The following is a 19,316-nucleotide window of genomic DNA, read 5'->3' as shown; positions in this document are numbered from 1 at the left end:
TTGTGTAGTAGTTTCCCGATGAAGGGAGTTGCCATCTTCTATATCAGAGATCCTTTGTTCTACTTCATTCAATCTGTGTGTAAATTGCTTAACTTCTGTGGTTAAATTAGCATGGGAGCCTCCTAGGATTAGCTTTCAACAAAGAATACCAAGAGAACAAAGCAAATTTGATGATAAAAGTAAAATTAGAAAGTTGTTTAAAAGGACATGCCCTATCTGAATCATGAACGATTAATTTGGACTTTAATGTCCCTTTAAGGGGCAATTATAACACACACAGTGTTAACTTTACTAATTGCTTGTGGTGAATCAATATCACATATGTAATAAGCTAATCAGCTGATCTGTATCACATGAATTGTTATGTGAGCCTTTAATTATACCACACGTACAGTTAATCAGAACCATTATTTATTATTATCTGTCTAAACCATTTAATACACTTTTTACAGACACGGCCAGAGCACAGAGATATTAGTGCTGCGTAATATGTTGGCACTCTACAAATAAACGATAATAATATCTGGTCTTAATGTAACTGGAGTGAATAAGGGAACCTTCTTCCTGAGCACAGACATTGGAGCCTGTTATCAGCATGAACTCATATGTGTTAGGTGAGTAAAATGGATATTATGCTGACTTTAATTACTGGGAAAATAGAATAAATCATTCATTAAACAACTGTAAACTATTATATTGATATCTGCATCTTTTATCTACATTTCTCTTGCAAGGTGTATCCAGTCCACGGATTCATCCTTACTTGTGGGATATTCTCATTCCCTACAGGAAGTGGCAAAGAGAGCACACAGCAGAGCTGTTCATATAGCTCCCCCTCTAGCTCCACCCCCCAGTCATTCTCTTTGCTGGCTCTAAGCACTAGGGTCTCTCTACGGCAGGGTAAAGTGAATGTGGTGTTAGATTTGTAGTTTTATCTTCAATCAAAAGTTTGTTATTTTTAAATGGTACCGGTTTGTACTATTTACTCTCTGGCAGAAAAAAGATGAAAAATTCTGCTGAGAGGAAGATGATTTTAGCATGTTGTAACTAAAATCCATTGCTGTTCCCACACAGGACTGAGGAGTACCAGAAAACTTCAGTTGGGGGGAACAGTTTGCAGGCTTGACTGCAATGAGGTATGTTCAGTCATTTATTTCTAGACAAGACTGAGATAATGCTAGAAGACTGACAAGATTCCCCATGTGGGGAGGGTAAGCTATGCTGGTTGACACTAATTAAGGGCAATTAATTATTTGTTTTAAGAAATACTCGTTAGAGACACTTTTTAAGCACTTTGGAGTATTTTTCTGGGGTTATTATCCACATGGCAAAAATTTAGTCACTTAGAAGTGATTTTTGTAGGCCTCACAACTACGGAGTGGAGTGGGAGGGGCCTAATTTCACGCCTCAGATGCGCAGTTAGAATTGAAAGACAAGTTCATGCTGCTTCACATGGAGGGTCCTGCTGCTGATTGAGAGCCTAAAAGAAGCTTTATTCCCCCAAATCTGATCCCTAAGGGCAGGTAGGGCCACAGCAGTAAGCTGTGGCAAGGTGCTGTAGTTATTTAACCGGTTGTTGGCTTTAGGCTGCTCCGGTTTGGGCATTAAGGGGTTAATCGTTCTGCAACTTGTGGTGCAATCATATTAAGGCCTTAGGTACATACTGTAAAAAATTCAAAAGGATTGCTGCATTTTTCACTGTTTTGTAAAATTGTGTGCTCTTTTTATCTCTTAAAGGCACAGTAACGTTTTTTTCAAATTGTGTTTTTTATTTTATTAAAGTGTTTTCCAAGCCTGTTTGTGTATACTACTAGTCTGTTAAACATGTCTGACAAATCCTTGTTCAATGTGTTTAGAAGCCATGGTGGAACCCCCTCTCAGAATGTATCCCAATTGCACTAATATGTCTATACACTTTAAAGATCATATTGTTGCACTTAAAAGTGTGGCCCTAGATGATTCTCAGACTGAAGGTAATGAGGATAGTCCGTCTACCTCTCCCCATGTGTCACAACCAGTTTTGCCCGCTCAAGCGATGCCTAGTACCTCTAGTGCGTCTGCCCCTATTACATTGCAACAACTAGCGGCAGTCATGGATAATTCCCTTGCGGCCTTTCTATCTAAACTGCCAGTTTTCCCTGCAAAGCGCGATAGCTCTGTTTTAAGAACAGATTATGAGCAGTCTGAAGCTTTGGTAGCCTTATCTGATGTACCCTCACAACACTCTGAAGTGGGGGTGAGGGATTTGATGTCTGAGGGAGAAATTTCCGACTCAGGAAAGGTTTCGCATCAGGCAGAGTCAGATACATTGGTGTTTAAATTCAGATTAGAACACCTCCGCGTATTGCTCAGGGAGGTATTCGCTACTCTGGATTATTGTGACCCTATGGTGGTTCCAGAGAAATTGTGTAAAATGGACAAGTACCTAGAGGTTCCTGTATACACTGATGCATTTCCGGTCCCTAAGAGGGTTGCGGATATCGTTACTAGGGAGTGGGATAGACCAGGTGTCCCTTTTGTAACCCCCCCCTATTTTTCAGAAAATGTTCCCCATAACTGACCCCATGCGGGACTCATGGCAAACGGTCCCTAAGGTAGAGGGGGCTGTTTCTACACTTGCTAAACGCACAACCATACCAATTGAAGACAGTTGTGCTTTTAAAGACCCTATGGATAAAAAGTTATTGGGTCTACTTAAGGAAATTTTTGTTCAACAAGGTTTTCTTCTCCAACCTATTGCCTGCATTATTCCTGTAACTACTGCAGCTGCTTTCTGGTTTGAGGCGCTGGAGGACTCGCTCCAGACGGAGACCTCATTCAATGAAATTATGGATAGAATTAAAGGGACACTGTAACCAAAATTTTTCTTTCGTGATTCAGATTGAGCATGAAATTTTAAGCAACTTTCTAATTTACTCCTATTATCAAATTTTCTTAATTCTCTTGGTATCTTTATTTGAAATGCAAGAATGTAAGTTTAGATACCGGCCCATTTTTGGTGAACAACCTGGGTTGTCCTTGCTGATTGGTGGATAAATTCATCCACCAATAAAAAAGTGCTGTCCAGAGTACTGAAACCAAAAAAAAGCTTAGATGCCTTCTTTTTCAAATAATGATAGCAAGAGAACGAAGAAAAATTGAAAATAGGAGTAAATTAGAAAGTTGCTTAAAATTGCATGCTCTTTCTGAATTACAAAATAAAAAATTTGGGTTCAGTGTCCCTTTAAGGCTATAAAGCTGGCTAATTCTTTTATCACAGATGCCACTTTGCAATTAGCTAAGTTAGCGGCAAAAAATTCAGGTTTTGCCATTATGGCACACAGAGCGCTGTGGCTCAAGTCCTGGTTGGCCGACGTGTCATCAAAATACAAATGATTAAATATCCCTTTCAAAGGAAAGACCCTCTTCGGGCCAGAATTGAAAGAGATTATTTCAGAAATCACCGGGGGAAAGGGCCATGCTCTCCCTCAGGACAGGCCTTTTAAGGCTAAAAACAAAGCTAATTTTTGTTCCTTTTGTAATTTCAGGAACGGTCCCGCTTCAGCCTCTACGGCTGCAAAGCAAGAGGGTAACGCTTCACAGCCCAAGGCAACTTGGAAACCTTACCAGGGCTGGAACAAGGGTAAACAGGCCAACAAGCCTGCAGCTGCTAACAAGACAGCATGAAGGGGTAGCCCCTGATCCGGGACTGGATCTAGTAGGGGGCAGACTCTCTCTCTTCGCTCAGACCTGGGCAAGAGATGTTCACGATCCCTGGGCATTAGAGATTGTTTCCCAGGGATATCTTCTAGAATTCAAGGACTCTCCTCCAAGGGGAAGGTTCCACATTTCACGTCTGTCTTCAGACCAGACAAAGAAAGAGGCGTTCTTACGCTGTGTAGAAGATCTACTTTCAATTGGAGTGATATACCCAGTTCCAATGGCAGAACAAGGACTGGGTTTTTACTCAAACCTGTTTGTGGTTCCCAAAAAAGAAGGAACTTTCAGGCCAATCCTGGATCTAAAAATTCTAAACAGATTTCTCAGAGTCGCATCATTCAAGATGGAGACCATTCGGACAATCTTACCTATGATCCAGGAAGGTCAATATATGACTACCGTAGATCTAAAGGATGCGTACCTGCACATTCCTATCCACAGAGATCATCATCAGTTTCTCAGGTTCGCTTTTCTAGACAATCATTACCAGTTCGTGGCTCTTCCATTCGGGTTAGCCACTGCTCCCAGAATTTTCACAAAGGTTCTAGAGTCCCTTCTGGAGGTTCTAAGACCGTGGGGCATAGCAGTGGCGCCTTATTTGGACGACATCTTAATTCAGGCGCCGTCTTTTCAAAGAGCCAAGTCTCACACGGAGATTGTATTGGCCTTTCTGAGGTCTCACGGGTGGAAGGTGAACGTCAAAAAGAGTTCTCTATCCCCTCTCACAAGGGTTCCCTTCCTAGGAACTCTAATAGATTTGGTAGAAATGAAAATATTTCTGACGAAGGTCAGAAAGCTAAAACTTTTAACTACTTGCTGAGTTCTTCATTCCATTCCTCGGCCATCTGTAGCTCAGTGCATGGAGGCAATCGGATTAATGGTAGCAGCAATGAACATAGTCCCTTTTGCTCGGATACGTCTCAGACCACTGCAACTATGCATGCTCAAACAGTGGAATGGGGATTATGCAGATTTGTCTCTTCAAATACAGCTGGACCAGGGGACCAGAGATTCTCTTCTCTGGTGGTTGTCTCAGGATCACCTGTCTCAGGGAATATGTTTCCGCAGACCAGAGTGGATCATTGTAACGACCGACGCCAGTCTGTTAGGCGGGGGTGCAGTCTGGGACTCCCTGAAAGCTCAGGGTTTCTGGTCTCGGGAAAAATCTCTTTTCCCAATAAACATTCTGGAACTGAGGGCGATATTCAACGCGCTTCAGGCATGGCCTCAACTAGCTGCGGCCAAATTCATCAGATTTCAGTCGGACAACATCACGACTGTAGCTTACATCAATCATCAGGGGGGAATGAAGAGTTCCCTAGCGATGAAGGAAGTAACCAAAATAATCAGGTGGGTGGAGGATCACCCCTGCCATCTCTCAGCAATTCACATCCCAGGAGTAGACAACTGGGAGGCGGATTTTCTGAGTCGTCAGACTTTTCACCCGGGGGAGTGGGAACTCCACCCGGAGGTATTTGTCCAGCTGACAGCTATGGGGCATTCCAGAGTTGGATCTGATGGCGTCCCGTCAGAACACCAAGCTTCCTCTCTACGGATCCAGGTCCCTGGACCCCAAGGCGGCATTGATAGATGCTCTAGTAGCGCCTTGGTCCTTCAATCTGGCTTATGTTTTCCCACCGTTTCCTCTTCTCCTTCCTCTGGTCGCCAGAATCAAGCAGGAGAAGGCTTCGGTGATTTTGATAGCGCCTGCGTGGCCACGCAGGACTTGGTATGCAGACCTAGTGGACATGTCATCTGTCCCACCATGGACACTGCCAATGAGGCAGGATCTTCTAATACAGGGTCCGTTCAAGCATCCAAATCTAGCTTCTCTACGTCTGACTGCTTGGAGATTGAACGCTTAATTCTATCGAAGCGTGGTTTCTCTGAGTCAGTTATAGATACTCTGATTCAGGCTAGAAAGCCTGTCACCAGGAAAATCTACCATAAGATGTTGGTGTGAATCCAAGGGTTACTCATGGAGTAAAATTAGGATTCCCAGGATATTGTCTTTTCTCCAAGACGGATTGGAGAAAGGATTGTTAGCTAGTTCCTTAAAAGGACAGATATCTGCTCTGTCTATGCTTTTACACAAGCGTCTGGCAGAGGTACCAGACGTTCAAGCGTTTGCTCAGGCTTTAGTCAGAATCAAGCCTGTCTATAAACCTGTGACTCCGCCATGGAGTCTAAATCTAGTTCTTTCAGTTCTTCAAGGGGTTCCGTTTGAACCTTTACATTCCATAGATATTAAGTTGTTATCTTGGAAAGTTTTGTTTTTGGTAGCTATCTCTTCTGCTCGAAGAGTTTCAGAATTATCTGCCTTACAGTGTGATTCACCTTACCTGGTGTTCCATACAGATAAGGTAGTTTTGCGTACTAAACCTGGTTTTCTTCCTAAAGTGGTTTCTAACAAGAATATTAACCAGGAAATTGTTGTTCCTTCTCTGTGTCCTAATCCTTCTTCGAAGAAGGAATGTCTGTTGCACAATCTTGATGTAGTTCGTGCTCTAAAGTTCTATTTGCAAGCAACTAAGGATTTCAGACAAACATCTTCCTTGTTTGTTATCTATTCCGGTAAAAGGAGAGGTCAGAAAGCGACTGCTACCTCTTTCCTTTTGGCTGAAAAGCATCATCCGTTTGGCCTATGAGACTGCTGGCCAGCAGCCTCCTGAAACAATTACTGCCCATTCTACCAGAGCAGTGTCTTCCACATGGGCTTTTAAAAACGAGGCTTCTGTTGAACAGATTTGTAAGGCAGCGACTTGGTCTTCACTGCATACTTTTTCAAAATTTTACAAATTCGATACTTTTGCTTCTTCGGAGGCTATTTTTGGGAGAAAGGTTTTGCAAGCAGTGGTGCCTTCCGTTTAAGGTACCTGCCTTGTTCCCTCCCTTCATCCGTGTCCTAAAGCTTTGGTATTGGTATCCCACAAGTAAAGGATGAAGTCGTAGACTGGATACACCTTGCAAGAGAAAACAGAATTTATGCTTACCTGATAAATTACTTTCTCTTGCGGTGTATCCAGTCCACGGCCCGCCCTGGCATTTAAGTCAGGTAAAAAAATTTTTGTTTAAACTACAGTCACCACTGCACCCTATGGTTTCTCCTTTTTCTTCCTAACCTTTGGTCGAATGACTGGGGGGTGGAGCTAGAGGGGGAGCTATATGGACAGCTCTGCTGTGTGCTCTCTTTGCCACTTCCTGTAGGGAATGAGAATATCCCACAAGTAAGGATGAATCCGTGGACTGGATACACCACAAGAGAAAGTAATTTATCAGGTAAGCATAATTTCTGTTTTGTGTCAGTTACAGTTATAAAGAAGGAGCAACTCCCATTGGGATGAGGATCAGGGTAAAAAATACTACTCCCCCTCTGTCCTTTTTAGACCAATCATGTCCAACAACTGACTAACCTCGCCCCCAGGCTTCTGTACTCAGAACACCTGCAACTCCACCTTCCCCTGCCCTGACCTCGCTCATGGAACACCCATAACTACACTTAAATGACTACCTTGTTCCCAGTAAGTGTTCCCCACCCCAGAACTGCCCCTGATTTGTGTGCTTAATTTTGCAGTAAATATTATTAAACTAATAAAGATTTTGGCTGTTTATATAAATTAAACAACCACAGCAGAAATCTTTAAAGTATTGTAAAATCACTGCTTCTTACCTTCTCAAAACATCTCAAACTGATTATTAGTCTGTGATGATTAAGACATCATTCTCTCACCCAACTTGTTTAGCATGAGCCGTGCAGGACTGTGTGTGCATTTGCTTGTGCATTGTTAAATGAGGATGGTGGATGCCACCTCTCTTGCCCGAAATACAGATGTACTTGTTCCCTGGCTGAGAACATTATGCAACATTCTTTGTCGTCATTTCTTTGTGATTTATAGGTAAAAACATTTAAAAATAAACTAAAATAACGGAAAACATTTTGTTGCTTATAAATGAATAATATATATATATATTATAAAGAATAAATATTGTTATTTTTCTTTATTTGATTTCTTTTTATGTAGAAAAACACATGAATAGTTCATATCCATCCTTCACTACAGCAAGCATCAGAATGATACAACAGACTCCAACATTTTTAGACACTAATGACTATTCACAAACAGCAGATATTTTAAGAAGATGGTGAATGGTCAGGAACTGGGCAGCAATCATTATGCACAGAGTAATTTAGTCATCAAACAAGAGGACAAGAATGATGCCTTATCTAGTGAAATGATTATCCCTTAGGATAGGCCACAAACATTTACTGAGTTTTCAAAAAAATGTAAAGAAGAGAAAAGTCTAGCCAAATGATTCATACAAAGGAGAGACCTTTCAAAGCTACAGAATGTGAGAAAAGCTTTAGATATGTCTCCTCTCCTAGAACACCACAAAATTCACACAGGTGAGAAGCCTCACACATGTCCTGTGGGTGTGGAAAAAGTTTTACACAAATGGATAATCTGAAAACTCATAAAAAGAATCACACAGGAGTAAAGCCTTTCACATGTACAGAGTGTGGAAAAAGTTTTACACAAAAGAGTGATCTGGAAAAGCATGAAAGGATTCACACAGGAGAAAAGCAATTCACATGTACAGAGTGTGGAAAATGTTTTACACAAATAAGTAGTCTGATAAATCATGAAAAGATTCACACAAAAGAAAAGCCATTCACATGTACAGGGTGTCAAAAAAGTTTTACACATAAGAGTAGTCTGAAAAAACATGAAAGGATTCACACAGGAGAAAGAGAAAAGCCTTTCACGTGTACAGAGTGTCAAAAAAGTTTTACAGAAAAGAGTGATCTGAAAAAGCATGAAAGGATTCACACAGGAGAAAAGCCTTTCACATGTACAGAGTGTGGAAAAAGTTTTACACGAAAGAGTGATCTGAAAAAGCATGAAAGGAGTCACACAGGGGAAAGGCCATTCACATGTACAGTGTGTGGAAAATGTTTTACACAAATGAGTAATCTGACAAATCATGAAAGGATCCACACAGGGGAAAAGCCTTCTAAATGTACAGTGTGTGGAAAATGTTTTACAGAAAAGAGTAGTCTGAAAAAGCATGAAAGGATTCACACAGGGGAAAAGCCTTTCACATGTACAGAGTGTGGAAAATGTTTTACACAAATGAGTATTCTGAGAAAACATGAAAGGATCCACACAGGGGAAAAGCCTTCTAAATGTACAGTGTGTGGAAAATGTTTTACAGAAAGGAGTAGTCTGAAAAAGCATGTAAGGATTCACACAGGGGAAAAGCCTTTCACATGTACAGAGTGTGGAAAATGTTTTACACAAAAGAGTCATCTGAAATATCATGAAAGGATTCACACAGGGGATAAAAAAAAAACACAGAAATAAACCCAAGCTGATAGGGTGAATAAGGGTGCCCCATATATAGTGAATAGGTAATACAACAAATTACTATGAATTAATAATAAATTTCAACTAATAAAAATATGATGAATAAACTAGTGTGTAAACATAACACACTGAAACAAGTGAATATTGTACAATAAAGTATGTAATCAATTCATTCTAGATAAAAAGAACTCCAAAATATAACAAATAAAAATGTAATAAGTTAGTGTAAAGTTAATGAATGATTAATTTGTGGCTCTATATGAGATAACAAACTAGTAAAATTTGTAATTGTACAAAAAGGAAAGTTCATTAAAAGCGTCCAGATGTGATAAAGTGTCCAAATTTATAAATTACAAGAAGTTGATGAATCTTGAAAAAATAAAGTGATGGAAACAAAGTTACGTGAAATTTTGCTTGGATATTTTTTGTATTTCTTGTAAATAACAATAAGCTGGTGACAGGGCAGCTCTCTTCAGGAAAAAACAGAATCAACAAACATCATCCTGGGTAGGAACAAACAAAGAAGTGCCCAATAGTGTGATAAAGTAAAGACCAATGGTAATGCAACTAATGAATACACCTATATACCCACAAAGCAGGTTGCACATCCAGTGCAATACTCAGCAGACCGAGGCTTCAGAACCGTTCGGATGACTCAGCCCCCCTAGGAAAGGCAGCTGGGCCAGCTGGTAAGCAGTTTCTCCAAAGCGTCTCCCACACCAGTGTAAAGGACCCAGCCATAGAGGACCGGACCCCTCTTTTGCTCTCTCCCCCTTCTTTTCTCTCTCCCCCTGTCCTTTTTTTAATTGGGGCATTCCCACTGCCTCCTCTTCCCTGCTGAGCCGCTCACACCTCCCACCGGCACCAGCAGAAGATAGTTACAGACGGTGACACACACAGCATCGCTGTCTATAACGATCAGGCATCTGGCCTCATATGGAGGCAGAGAGCCAATCGCGCTCCAGCTCTGTATGCGGCAGATGCCTGAAGCTTCAGAAGCTCCAGCTCTCCGCTGTTATGTTACAGCTGAGAGTTGGAGCTCCTGAAGCTGTCTGTTGCCGCGAGGCGGCTGCACGCACATCCAACATTCCTTTGAGGATGCGTGCGCAACTGCCAACGGCGACGGACGCTTACAAACACAATTATAGTATAGATAGATTTTAGGTTTTCAGAAATTCAAAAACTTAGTTATGTTAAAATAACAATTTCCATCAATAAAAACATAATATAATGCTGTATTCTGCAATATTTTAGGACACAACAGAAAAATGTCTCACATTTAAAGGAACAGTATACCATTACTTAATGTTTTCATACCTGTGCAAACTCTTAAATAATGTCTCATGCACTTGTTACATCGTTCTGCAGCTGGACCATTGTTGCTGAACAAGTTTACATTTTTACCTTACACACCAATCTAAAATGTCTGCTAGGCTCCGCCCACTGCTGTCTTCTTGCCAAACATGCAGTTATCGTTTAGCCAGTATGCTAGTGCACAATTGTTTTTTTTCTCAAAATATAGAATATTTAAATACGCATGCAAAATTAGGTTTTCTCAACCGGAACTGCAGAGGACTTTTTATTTAGATGGACCATCAATGAGTTGTTGTGCTATTTAAAACATTAGCGGTTCTGTTTATTTATATTAGATGTTTCTGCCTCAACACTTTATTCATAAACCTTGAAGATAAAGTTATACTCTAGGTAATAAAATAAATTATTTTTTTCAAATAAAGATTAATTTTGCTTTCATAAGCCTTTTGTAAAAAAAGAAAAAAAGAACCAAGTATGAGCAGGTTATTAAGTTTATTTTGGCTTTGAAAAATGATTTAATGATATAAATGTAACATTCTCATTTAGTTACATTGTATTATATCCTTTACATCTGTAGTATAATCATTAAACTCTTTTATTTATCGCTATCAAAACTTCATGTTCCTTTATCTTATGTTACATCTGATATTGTGTGTGTTTGTGTATGTGTGTATATGTATGCATGTATATAAATGTGTGTGTGTGTGTGTGTATATATATAAAATATATATATGTGTGTGTGTATGTATGTGTATGTATATATATATATGTGTGTATAAATATATATGCGTGTGTATAAATATATATATATATATATATATATATATATATATATATATATATATATATATATATATATATATTGTAACAGGAACACTTTTAACCACAGCCTTCTAGGGCACACATGCAGCACAGGACAGTCCACTGTAGTTTAAAAGGCTTTTATTTTTCACAGCAACAGCAAACAGGCAGTTCAGTTTCATAAACAGGGTAAACCTTCCTCTGCAGCAATGTAAGTACTTTTTGTAAACAGCAGTACTTTCAAGCACTTCACAGCATTTCTCAAGTGCTTTGTCAAAATAATATCCTTTATAATTTCACAGGAACAAAGGTCTTTTAACAAACACACACACACCAGCTTCTCTAGCTGGGTAACTCTCTCCTAAGCCTCAGTGAGGCTCCTGTTTAAACCCTCACAGCTTCTAAGTAACCACACCTGTGATTAGCTGCTTAATCAAAACAACCTGAACTGGAGAGCTTCACAGCTGTCTAGGATAATGGCCCACCCTCTTTCCAATCCCAAACTCCAGGGACCCAGAACACGGTTTACCAACTGCAAAATCAAATACACCCTCTCTCTCCCTGGGGTTTTAACTGAAATGAGAAATACCATGTACAATGCTTGGTCTTACATATCGTCCATTTATAACCAGGCCTTGCTTTCTGTCATATATCCTCCCCCCAGCTCATACCTAGTGGGTTGAGCTACCGTGGACATTAACGAATGTACCCGAGACAAACCATCAGCATTGCCCTGCAAAAGACCAGCCCTGTGCTCGACTGTAACATTGAAGGGTTGCAAGCTAAGAAACCACCTAGTAACCCTTGTATTTGTTTCCTTATTCTGACTCATCCATGTGAGAGGAGCATGATCTGTTATTAATTTAAAATTTCTTCCCAACAGATAGTACCTAAGGGTCTCTAAAGCCCACTTAGTGGCAAGGCATTCTCGATCCACTATAGAATAGTTATTTTCCTGTGGAATAAGTTTTCTGCTTAGGAAAAGGACAGGATGCTCTTTTCCCTGTCACTCCTGCGAGAGAACTGCTCCTAAACCAACATCAGAGGCATCGGTCTGTACAATAAAATCTTTAGAGAAATTGGGGGTTACCAATACTGGATGGGCACAAAGAAAGGGCATCTTTCAAATGCTTAAAAGCTTCTTCTGCTTCTGGGGACCATTTTATCATAATTGGGGCCCTTGCTTTTGTGAGATCTGTCAAGGGTGCCACAATTGTAGTGAAATTCGGGGTGTAACCTTCTATAATAACTAGTTATTCCAATAAAAGCTCTCACTTGTTTTTTAGTTAGAGGCTGCAGCCAGTTCTCTAGTGCTTTGTCAAAATAATATCCTTGTACAGTTCACAGGAACAAAAGTCTTTTAACACACACACCAGCTTCTCTAGCTGTGTAACTCTCTCCTAAGCCTTAGTGAGGCTCCTATTTAAACTCTCACAGCTTCTAATTAACCACACCTGTGATTAGCTGCTTAACCCCTTAACGACCGACGTATGGGGTACGTCCTGCAAAAAATGCCGTTAACGACTGATGACGTACCCCATACGTCTTTGAAAGTAGTTTAAGCAATCCTGATTGCTTCCAGCTGCTTTTATGTTATTGCAGTGATGCCTTGATATTGAGGCATCCTGCAATAACATTTTGTAGCCATCCGATGCGCAGTAGTGTGTGCAAGGGGGCGGGATCATGTGCAGGGGTACCCGCGTGCCCGGGGGAACTTGCAGGGGTGCACGCATGAACGGGGTGGGAAGCTACACTATGAGACCATAGTGTTGTAGTTTAGGGTAAGGTGGGCTAGAGGAGGGAGGGGGTTATCTAAGTGATTGGGGAGGAGTGGGGAGTTAGCTATTGAGGGGGGGCAGCTACACTGCAGAAAAATGTAAAAAAAAAAACAATTATTTGTGACAAATAGGGTACTGGCAGACAGCTGCCAGTACCCAAGAAGGCACCCTGTAAGGTGGAGGGGGAGGGGTAGAGAGCGGTTTGTGGGGGATAAGGGAGGTTGGGGGCTAAGGGGGGATCCTACACAGCAGAATTATGTTTAACCCCCCCACAAAAAAAAACTTTTATTTCTTTCATGTAATTAGCAAGAGTCCATGAGCTAGTGACGTATGGGATATACATTCCTACCAGGAGGGGCAAAGTTTCCAAAACCTCAAAATGCCTATAAATACACCCCTCACCAAACCCACAATTCAGTTTTACAAACTTTGCCTCCCATGGAGGTGGTGAAGTAAGTTTGTGCTAGATTCTACGTTGATATGCGCTTCGCAGCAGGCTGGAGCCCGGTTTTCCTCTCATAGTGCAGTGAATGTCAGAGGGATGTGAAGAGAGTATTGCCTATTTGAATACAATTGTCTTCCTCTAGGGGATCTATTTCATAGGTTCTCTGTTATAGGTCGTAGAGATTTCTTCTACCTCCCTTTTCAGATCGACGATATATATACCATTACCTCTACTGATTCTCGTTTCAGTACTGGTTTGGCTATCTACTATATGTAAATGAGTGTCTTAGGGTAAGTAAGTCTTATTTTATTTATGACACTCTAAAGCTATGGTTGGGCACTTTATATGTAAAGTTCTAAATATATGTGTTTAAACTTATATTTGCCATGATTCAGGATAATCAGTATTCCTTCATTCAGACTGTCAGTTTCATTATTTGGGATAATGCATATGAATAAATAATTTTTTTCTTACCTTAAAAATTTTCAATTGACTTTTTTCCTTGTGGGCTGTTAGGCTCACGGGGGCAGAAAATGCTTCAATTTATTGCGTCATGCTTGGCGCAAACTTTTTTGGCGCAAAATTCTGTCATTTCCGGCACCATAGTTTACGCCGGAAGTTTGTTCGTGGTTGTGTCATTTTTTGACGTATGTGTGTTACAGACTTTTTTTGCGTCAAAAAATGTGGGCGTCTTTTTTGACGTCAGAGGATGTGGCGTCATACTTGGCGCCAAAAAATATGGGCGTTGTATTTGGCGCCAATAATGTGGGCGTCATACTTGGCGCCAAAAAATGTGGGCGTCATTCTGGTCTCCACCTTTTTTTCACATTATTTAAGTCTCACTTTTTCATTGCTTCTGGTTGCTAGAGGCTTGTTTATTTTGCATCTTTTCCCATTCCTGAAACTGTCATTTAAGGAATTTGATAATTTTGCTTTATATGTTGTTTTTTCTATTACATATTGCAAGATGTCACAACCTGACCCTGGATCAGAATCTACTTCTGGAAAGACGCTGCCTGATGCTGGTTCTACCAAAGTTAAGTGCATTTGTTGTAAACTTTTGGTAACTGTTCCTCCGGCTGTAGTTTGTGTTTGTCATGATAAACTTTCTAACGCAGATAGTGTCTCCATTAGTAATAATCCTTTACCTGTTGTTTTTCCTTCAACATCTAATGTTCAGGATGTCCCTGTTAATGTAAAAGAATTTGTTTCTAATTCTATTAGGAAGGCTCTGTCTGTTATTCCTCCTTCCAGTAAACGTAAAAGGTCTTTTAAAACTTCTCATATTTCAGATGAATTTTTAAGTGACCGCCATCATTCTGACTTATCTGTTTCTGATGAGGATCTATCTGGTTCAGAAGATTCTGCTTCAGATATTGACACTGATAAATCTTCATATTTATTTAAGATGGAGTTTATTCGTTCTTTACTTAAAGAAGTGTTGATTGCATTAGATATGTAGGAGTCTAGTCCTCTTGATACTAAATCTACTAAGCGTTTAAATTCAGTTTTTAAACCTCATGTAGTTATTCCAGAAGTTTTTCCAGTTCCTGATGCTATTTCAGAAGTAATTTCTAGGGAATGGAATAGTCTGGGTACTTCATTTACTCCTTCTCCAAGGTTTAAGAAATTGTACCCTGTGCCATCTGATAGATTAGAATTTTGGGACAAAATCCCTAAAGTTGATGGGGCTATCTCTACTCTTGCTAAACGTACTACTATTCCTACGGCGGATAGTACTTCCTTTAAGGATCCTTTAGATAGGAAGCTTGAATCCTTTCTAAGGAGAGCTTATTTATTTTCAGGTAATCTTCTTAGACCTGCTATTTCTTTGGCTGATGTTGCTGCCGCTTCCACTTTCTGGTTGGAGGCTTTAGCGCAACAAGTGTCAGACCATAATGCTTATAGCATTGTTAAACTTCTTCAACATGCTAATAACTTTATTTGTGATGCCATTTTTGATATCATTAGAATTGATGTCAGGTATATGTCTTTAGCTATTTTAGCTAGAAGAGCTTTATGGCTTAAATCTTGGAATGCAGATATGACTTCTAAGTCAACTTTGCTTTCTCTTTCTTTCCAAGGTAATAAATTATTTGGTTCACAGTTGGACTCTATAATTTCAACTGTTACTGGGGGTAAAGGAACCTTTTTGCCTCAGGACAAAAAATCTAAAGGTAAATATAGGGCTGCTAATCGTTTTCGTTCCTTTCGTCAGAATAAGGAACAGAAGTCTGACCCTTCCCCTAAAGGAACGGTTTCAGTTTGGAAACCTTCTCCAGTCTGGAATAAATCCAAACCTGTTAGAAAGTCAAAACAAGCTCAAAAATCTGCATGAAGGTGCGGCCCTCATTCCAGCACAGCTGGTAGGGGGCAGGTTATGATTTTTCAAAGATATTTGGATCAATTCGATTCACAGTCTTTGGGTTCAGAACATTGTTTCACAAGGGTACAGAATAGGTTTCAAGGTAAGGCCGCCTGTGAGAAGATTTTTTTGCTCACACATTCCAGTAAACCCAGTGAAGGCTCAGGCATTTCTGAAATGTGTTTCAGACCTAGAGTTGGCTGGGGTAATTGTGCCAGTTCCAGTTCTGGAATGGGGTCTGGGGTTTTACTCAAATCTATTCATTGTACCAAAGAAGAATTCCTTCAGACCAGTTCTGGATCTAAAAATATTGAATCGTTATGTAAGGATACCAACATTCAAAATGGTGACTATAAGGACTATTCTGCCTTTTGTTCAGCAAGGGCATTATATGTCTACAATAGACTTACAGGATGCATATCTTCATATTCCAATTCATCCGGACCACTATCAGTTCCTGAGAGTCTCTTTTCTAGACAAGCATTACCAGTTTGTTGCCCTTCCGTTTGGCCTAGCAACAGCTCCAAGGATCTTTTCAAAGGTTCTCGGTGCCCTTCTCTCTGTAATCAGAGAACAGGGTATTGCGGTATTTCCTTATTTGGACGATATCTTGGTACTTGCTCAGTCTTTACATTCTGCAGAATCTCATACGAATCTACTTGTGTTGTTTCTTCAAAGACATGGTTGGAGGATCAATTTACCAAAGAGTTCCTTGATTCCTCAGACAAAGGTAACCTTTTTGGGTTTTCAAATAGATTCAGTGTCCATGACTTTGTCTCTAACAGAAAAGAGACGTCTGAAGTTGGTTTCAGCTTGTCGAAACCTTCAGTCTCAATCATTCCCTTCGGTAGCTTTGTGCATGGAAATTCTAGGTCTCATGACTGCTGCATCGGACGCGATCCCCTTTGCTCGCTTTCACATGAGACCTCTCCAGCTTTGTATGCTGAACCATTGGTGCAGGGATTATACAAAGATATCACAATTAATATCCTTAAATCCCAATGTTCGATCTTCTCTGACTTGGTGGTTGAATCTCCATCGTCCAATTCAAGGGGCCTCTTTTGTTCGTCTAACCTGGACTGTGATCTCAACAGATGCAAGTTTTTCAGGTTGGGGAGCTGTATGGGGATCTCTGACAGCGCAGGGGGTTTGGGAATTTCAGGAGGCGAAATTACCAATCAACATTTTGGAACTCTGTGCGATTTTCAGAGCTCTTCAGTTCTGGCCTCTTCTGAAGTGAGAATCGTTAATTTGTTTTCAGACAGACAATGTCACAACTGTGGCGTATGTCAATCATCAAGGTGGGACTCAGTCCTCAGGCTATGAAAGAAGTATCTCGGATACTTGTATGGGCGGAATCCAGCTCCTGTCTAATCTCTGCGGTTCACATCCCAGGTGTAGACAATTGGGAAGCGGATTATCTCAGTCGCCAGACGTTACATCCGGGCGAATGGTCTCTTCACCCAGAGGTATTTCTTCAGATTGTTCAAATCTGGGGACTTCCAGAAATAGATCTGATGGCCTCTCATCTAAACAAGAAACTTCCCAGGTATCTGTCCAGATCCAGGGATCCTCAGGCGGAAGCATTGGACGCATTGTCGCTTCCTTGGAATTATCAACCTGCTTATATCTTTCCACCTCTAGTTCTTCTTCCAAAAATGATTTCCAAAATTCTAATGGAACGTTCGTTTGTATTGCTGGTGGCTCAAGCATGGCCTCACAGGTTTTGGTATGTGGATCTCGTTCGGATGGCAAGTTGCCAACCTTGGACACTTTCGTTAAGGCCAGACCTTCTATCTCAAGGCCCATTTTTCCATCAGGATCTCAAATCATTAAATTTGAAGGTATGGAGATTGAACGCTTGATTCTTAGTCATAGAGGTTTCTCTGATTCAGTGATTAATACTATGATACAGGCTCGTAAGTCTGTGTCTAGAAAGATTTATTACTGAGTCTGGAAGACTTACATTTCTTGGTGTTCTTCTCATAAATTCTCTTGGCATTCTTTTAGAATTCCTAGGATTTTACAGTTTCTTCAGGATGGTTTGGATAAGGGTTTGTCTGCAAGCTATTTGAAAGTTCAAATCTCTGCTCTTTCTGTTCTTTTTCACAGAAAGATTGCTAATCATCCTGATATTCATTGTTTTGTACAGGCTTTGGTTCATATCAAGCCTGTCATTAAGTCAATCTCTCCTCCTTGGAGTCTTAATTTGGTTCTGAGGGCTTTACAGTCTCCTCCGTTTGAACCTATGCATTCTCTGGATATTAAATTACTTTCTTGGAAAGTGTTGTTCCTTTTGGCCATCTCTTCTGCTAGAAGAGTTTCTGAGTTATCTGTTCTTTCTTGTGAATCTCCTTTTCTTATTTTTCATCGGGATAAGGCGGTGTTGCAGACTTCATTTAAATTTTTACCTAAGGTTGTGAATTCTAACAACATTAGTAGAGAAATTGTTGTCCCTTCATTGTGTCCTAATCCTAAGAATTCTATGGAGAGATCTTTACATTCTTTGGATGTAGTAAGAGCTTTGAAATATTATGTTGCAGCTACTAAAGGTTTTAGAAAGACTTCTAGTCTATTTGTTATCTTTTCTGGTTCCAGGAAAGGTCAGAAGGCTTCTGCCATTTCCTTGGCATCTTGGTTAAAGTCTTTGATCCATCATGCTTATGTAGAGTCGGGTAAGTCCCCGCCTCAAAGGATAACAGCTCATTCTACTAGGTCAGTTTCTACTTCCTGGGCTTTTAGAAATGAAGCTTCTGTTGATCAGATTTGCAAAGCAGCAACTTGGTCTTCTTTGCATACTTTTACTAAATTCTACCATTTTGATGTTTTTGGTAGAAAAGTACTTCAGGCAGCTGTTTCAGTTTGATTCTTCTGCTTATAATTTCAGTTTTTTTCATTATAAGATTAAAACTTTTTGATTTGGGTTGTGGATTATTTTTTCAGCGGAATTGGCTGTCTTTATTTTATCCCTCCCTCTCTAGTGACTCTTGCGTGGAAGTTCCACATCTTGGGTATCTGCTATCCCATACGTCACTAGCTCATGGGCTCTTGCTAATTACATGAAAGAAAACATAATTTATGTAAGAACTTCAACAAAGAAAACCAAAAATTACTAATGGCACTGCACAATTTTATAAAATAGGGTAGCCTATTATTCTCTGGATTAATTTGTAGAATATAGTAATGTGAATTTGTTTATAATCCAGATTTAATATCTTGCAAGGTGGCTGAGGTGCTGTGTACTGGTTATTAGAGACAAAAGGTATCAATCCTGAGATTGATGGAGTGTACACCTGAATAGCACTCTTCCCCTATTTAGTAATGGCAAAAATTGGAGCAGGTGTAGAGGTCAGGATTGGGAGGAGTATGTGACGATATATTAAAATATAACTTTTATTAGACAATTAAAAATAAAAAGCAACAACACACACAATAAACATATATACTTTATTAAAATCACAGGATAGGGTCTGGGTAAGTTCTCTCCGTGAATCACGGGAGATAGGAGTGGTTGTGATAAATGTTTAAGAGAGCCTGAATGTCAATGA

The 19,316-nt window shown here is 40.1% G+C and overlaps 1 protein-coding gene across 1 annotated transcript in view; it reads left to right on the top strand.

The window, feature by feature from the left end:
- Window positions 1-19,316, top strand: part of LOC128659943 (gastrula zinc finger protein XlCGF26.1-like) — a gene marked incomplete at its 3' end in the record, with an annotated part of 470,541 nt that overhangs the window by 11,811 nt on the left and 439,414 nt on the right. The window contains exons 2-3 of the mRNA XM_053713533.1: window positions 453-614; window positions 7,722-8,988. Coding sequence (XP_053569508.1) covers window positions 8,121-8,988 — 868 coding nt within the window. The remainder of the gene's footprint in view (window positions 1-452; window positions 615-7,721; window positions 8,989-19,316) is intronic.

This window comes from Bombina bombina, chromosome 5, assembly GCF_027579735.1.
Source record: "Bombina bombina isolate aBomBom1 chromosome 5, aBomBom1.pri, whole genome shotgun sequence".
Classification (NCBI taxonomy): Eukaryota; Metazoa; Chordata; class Amphibia; order Anura; family Bombinatoridae; genus Bombina; species Bombina bombina.
This window is presented reverse-complemented; position numbering and strand designations above follow the sequence as displayed.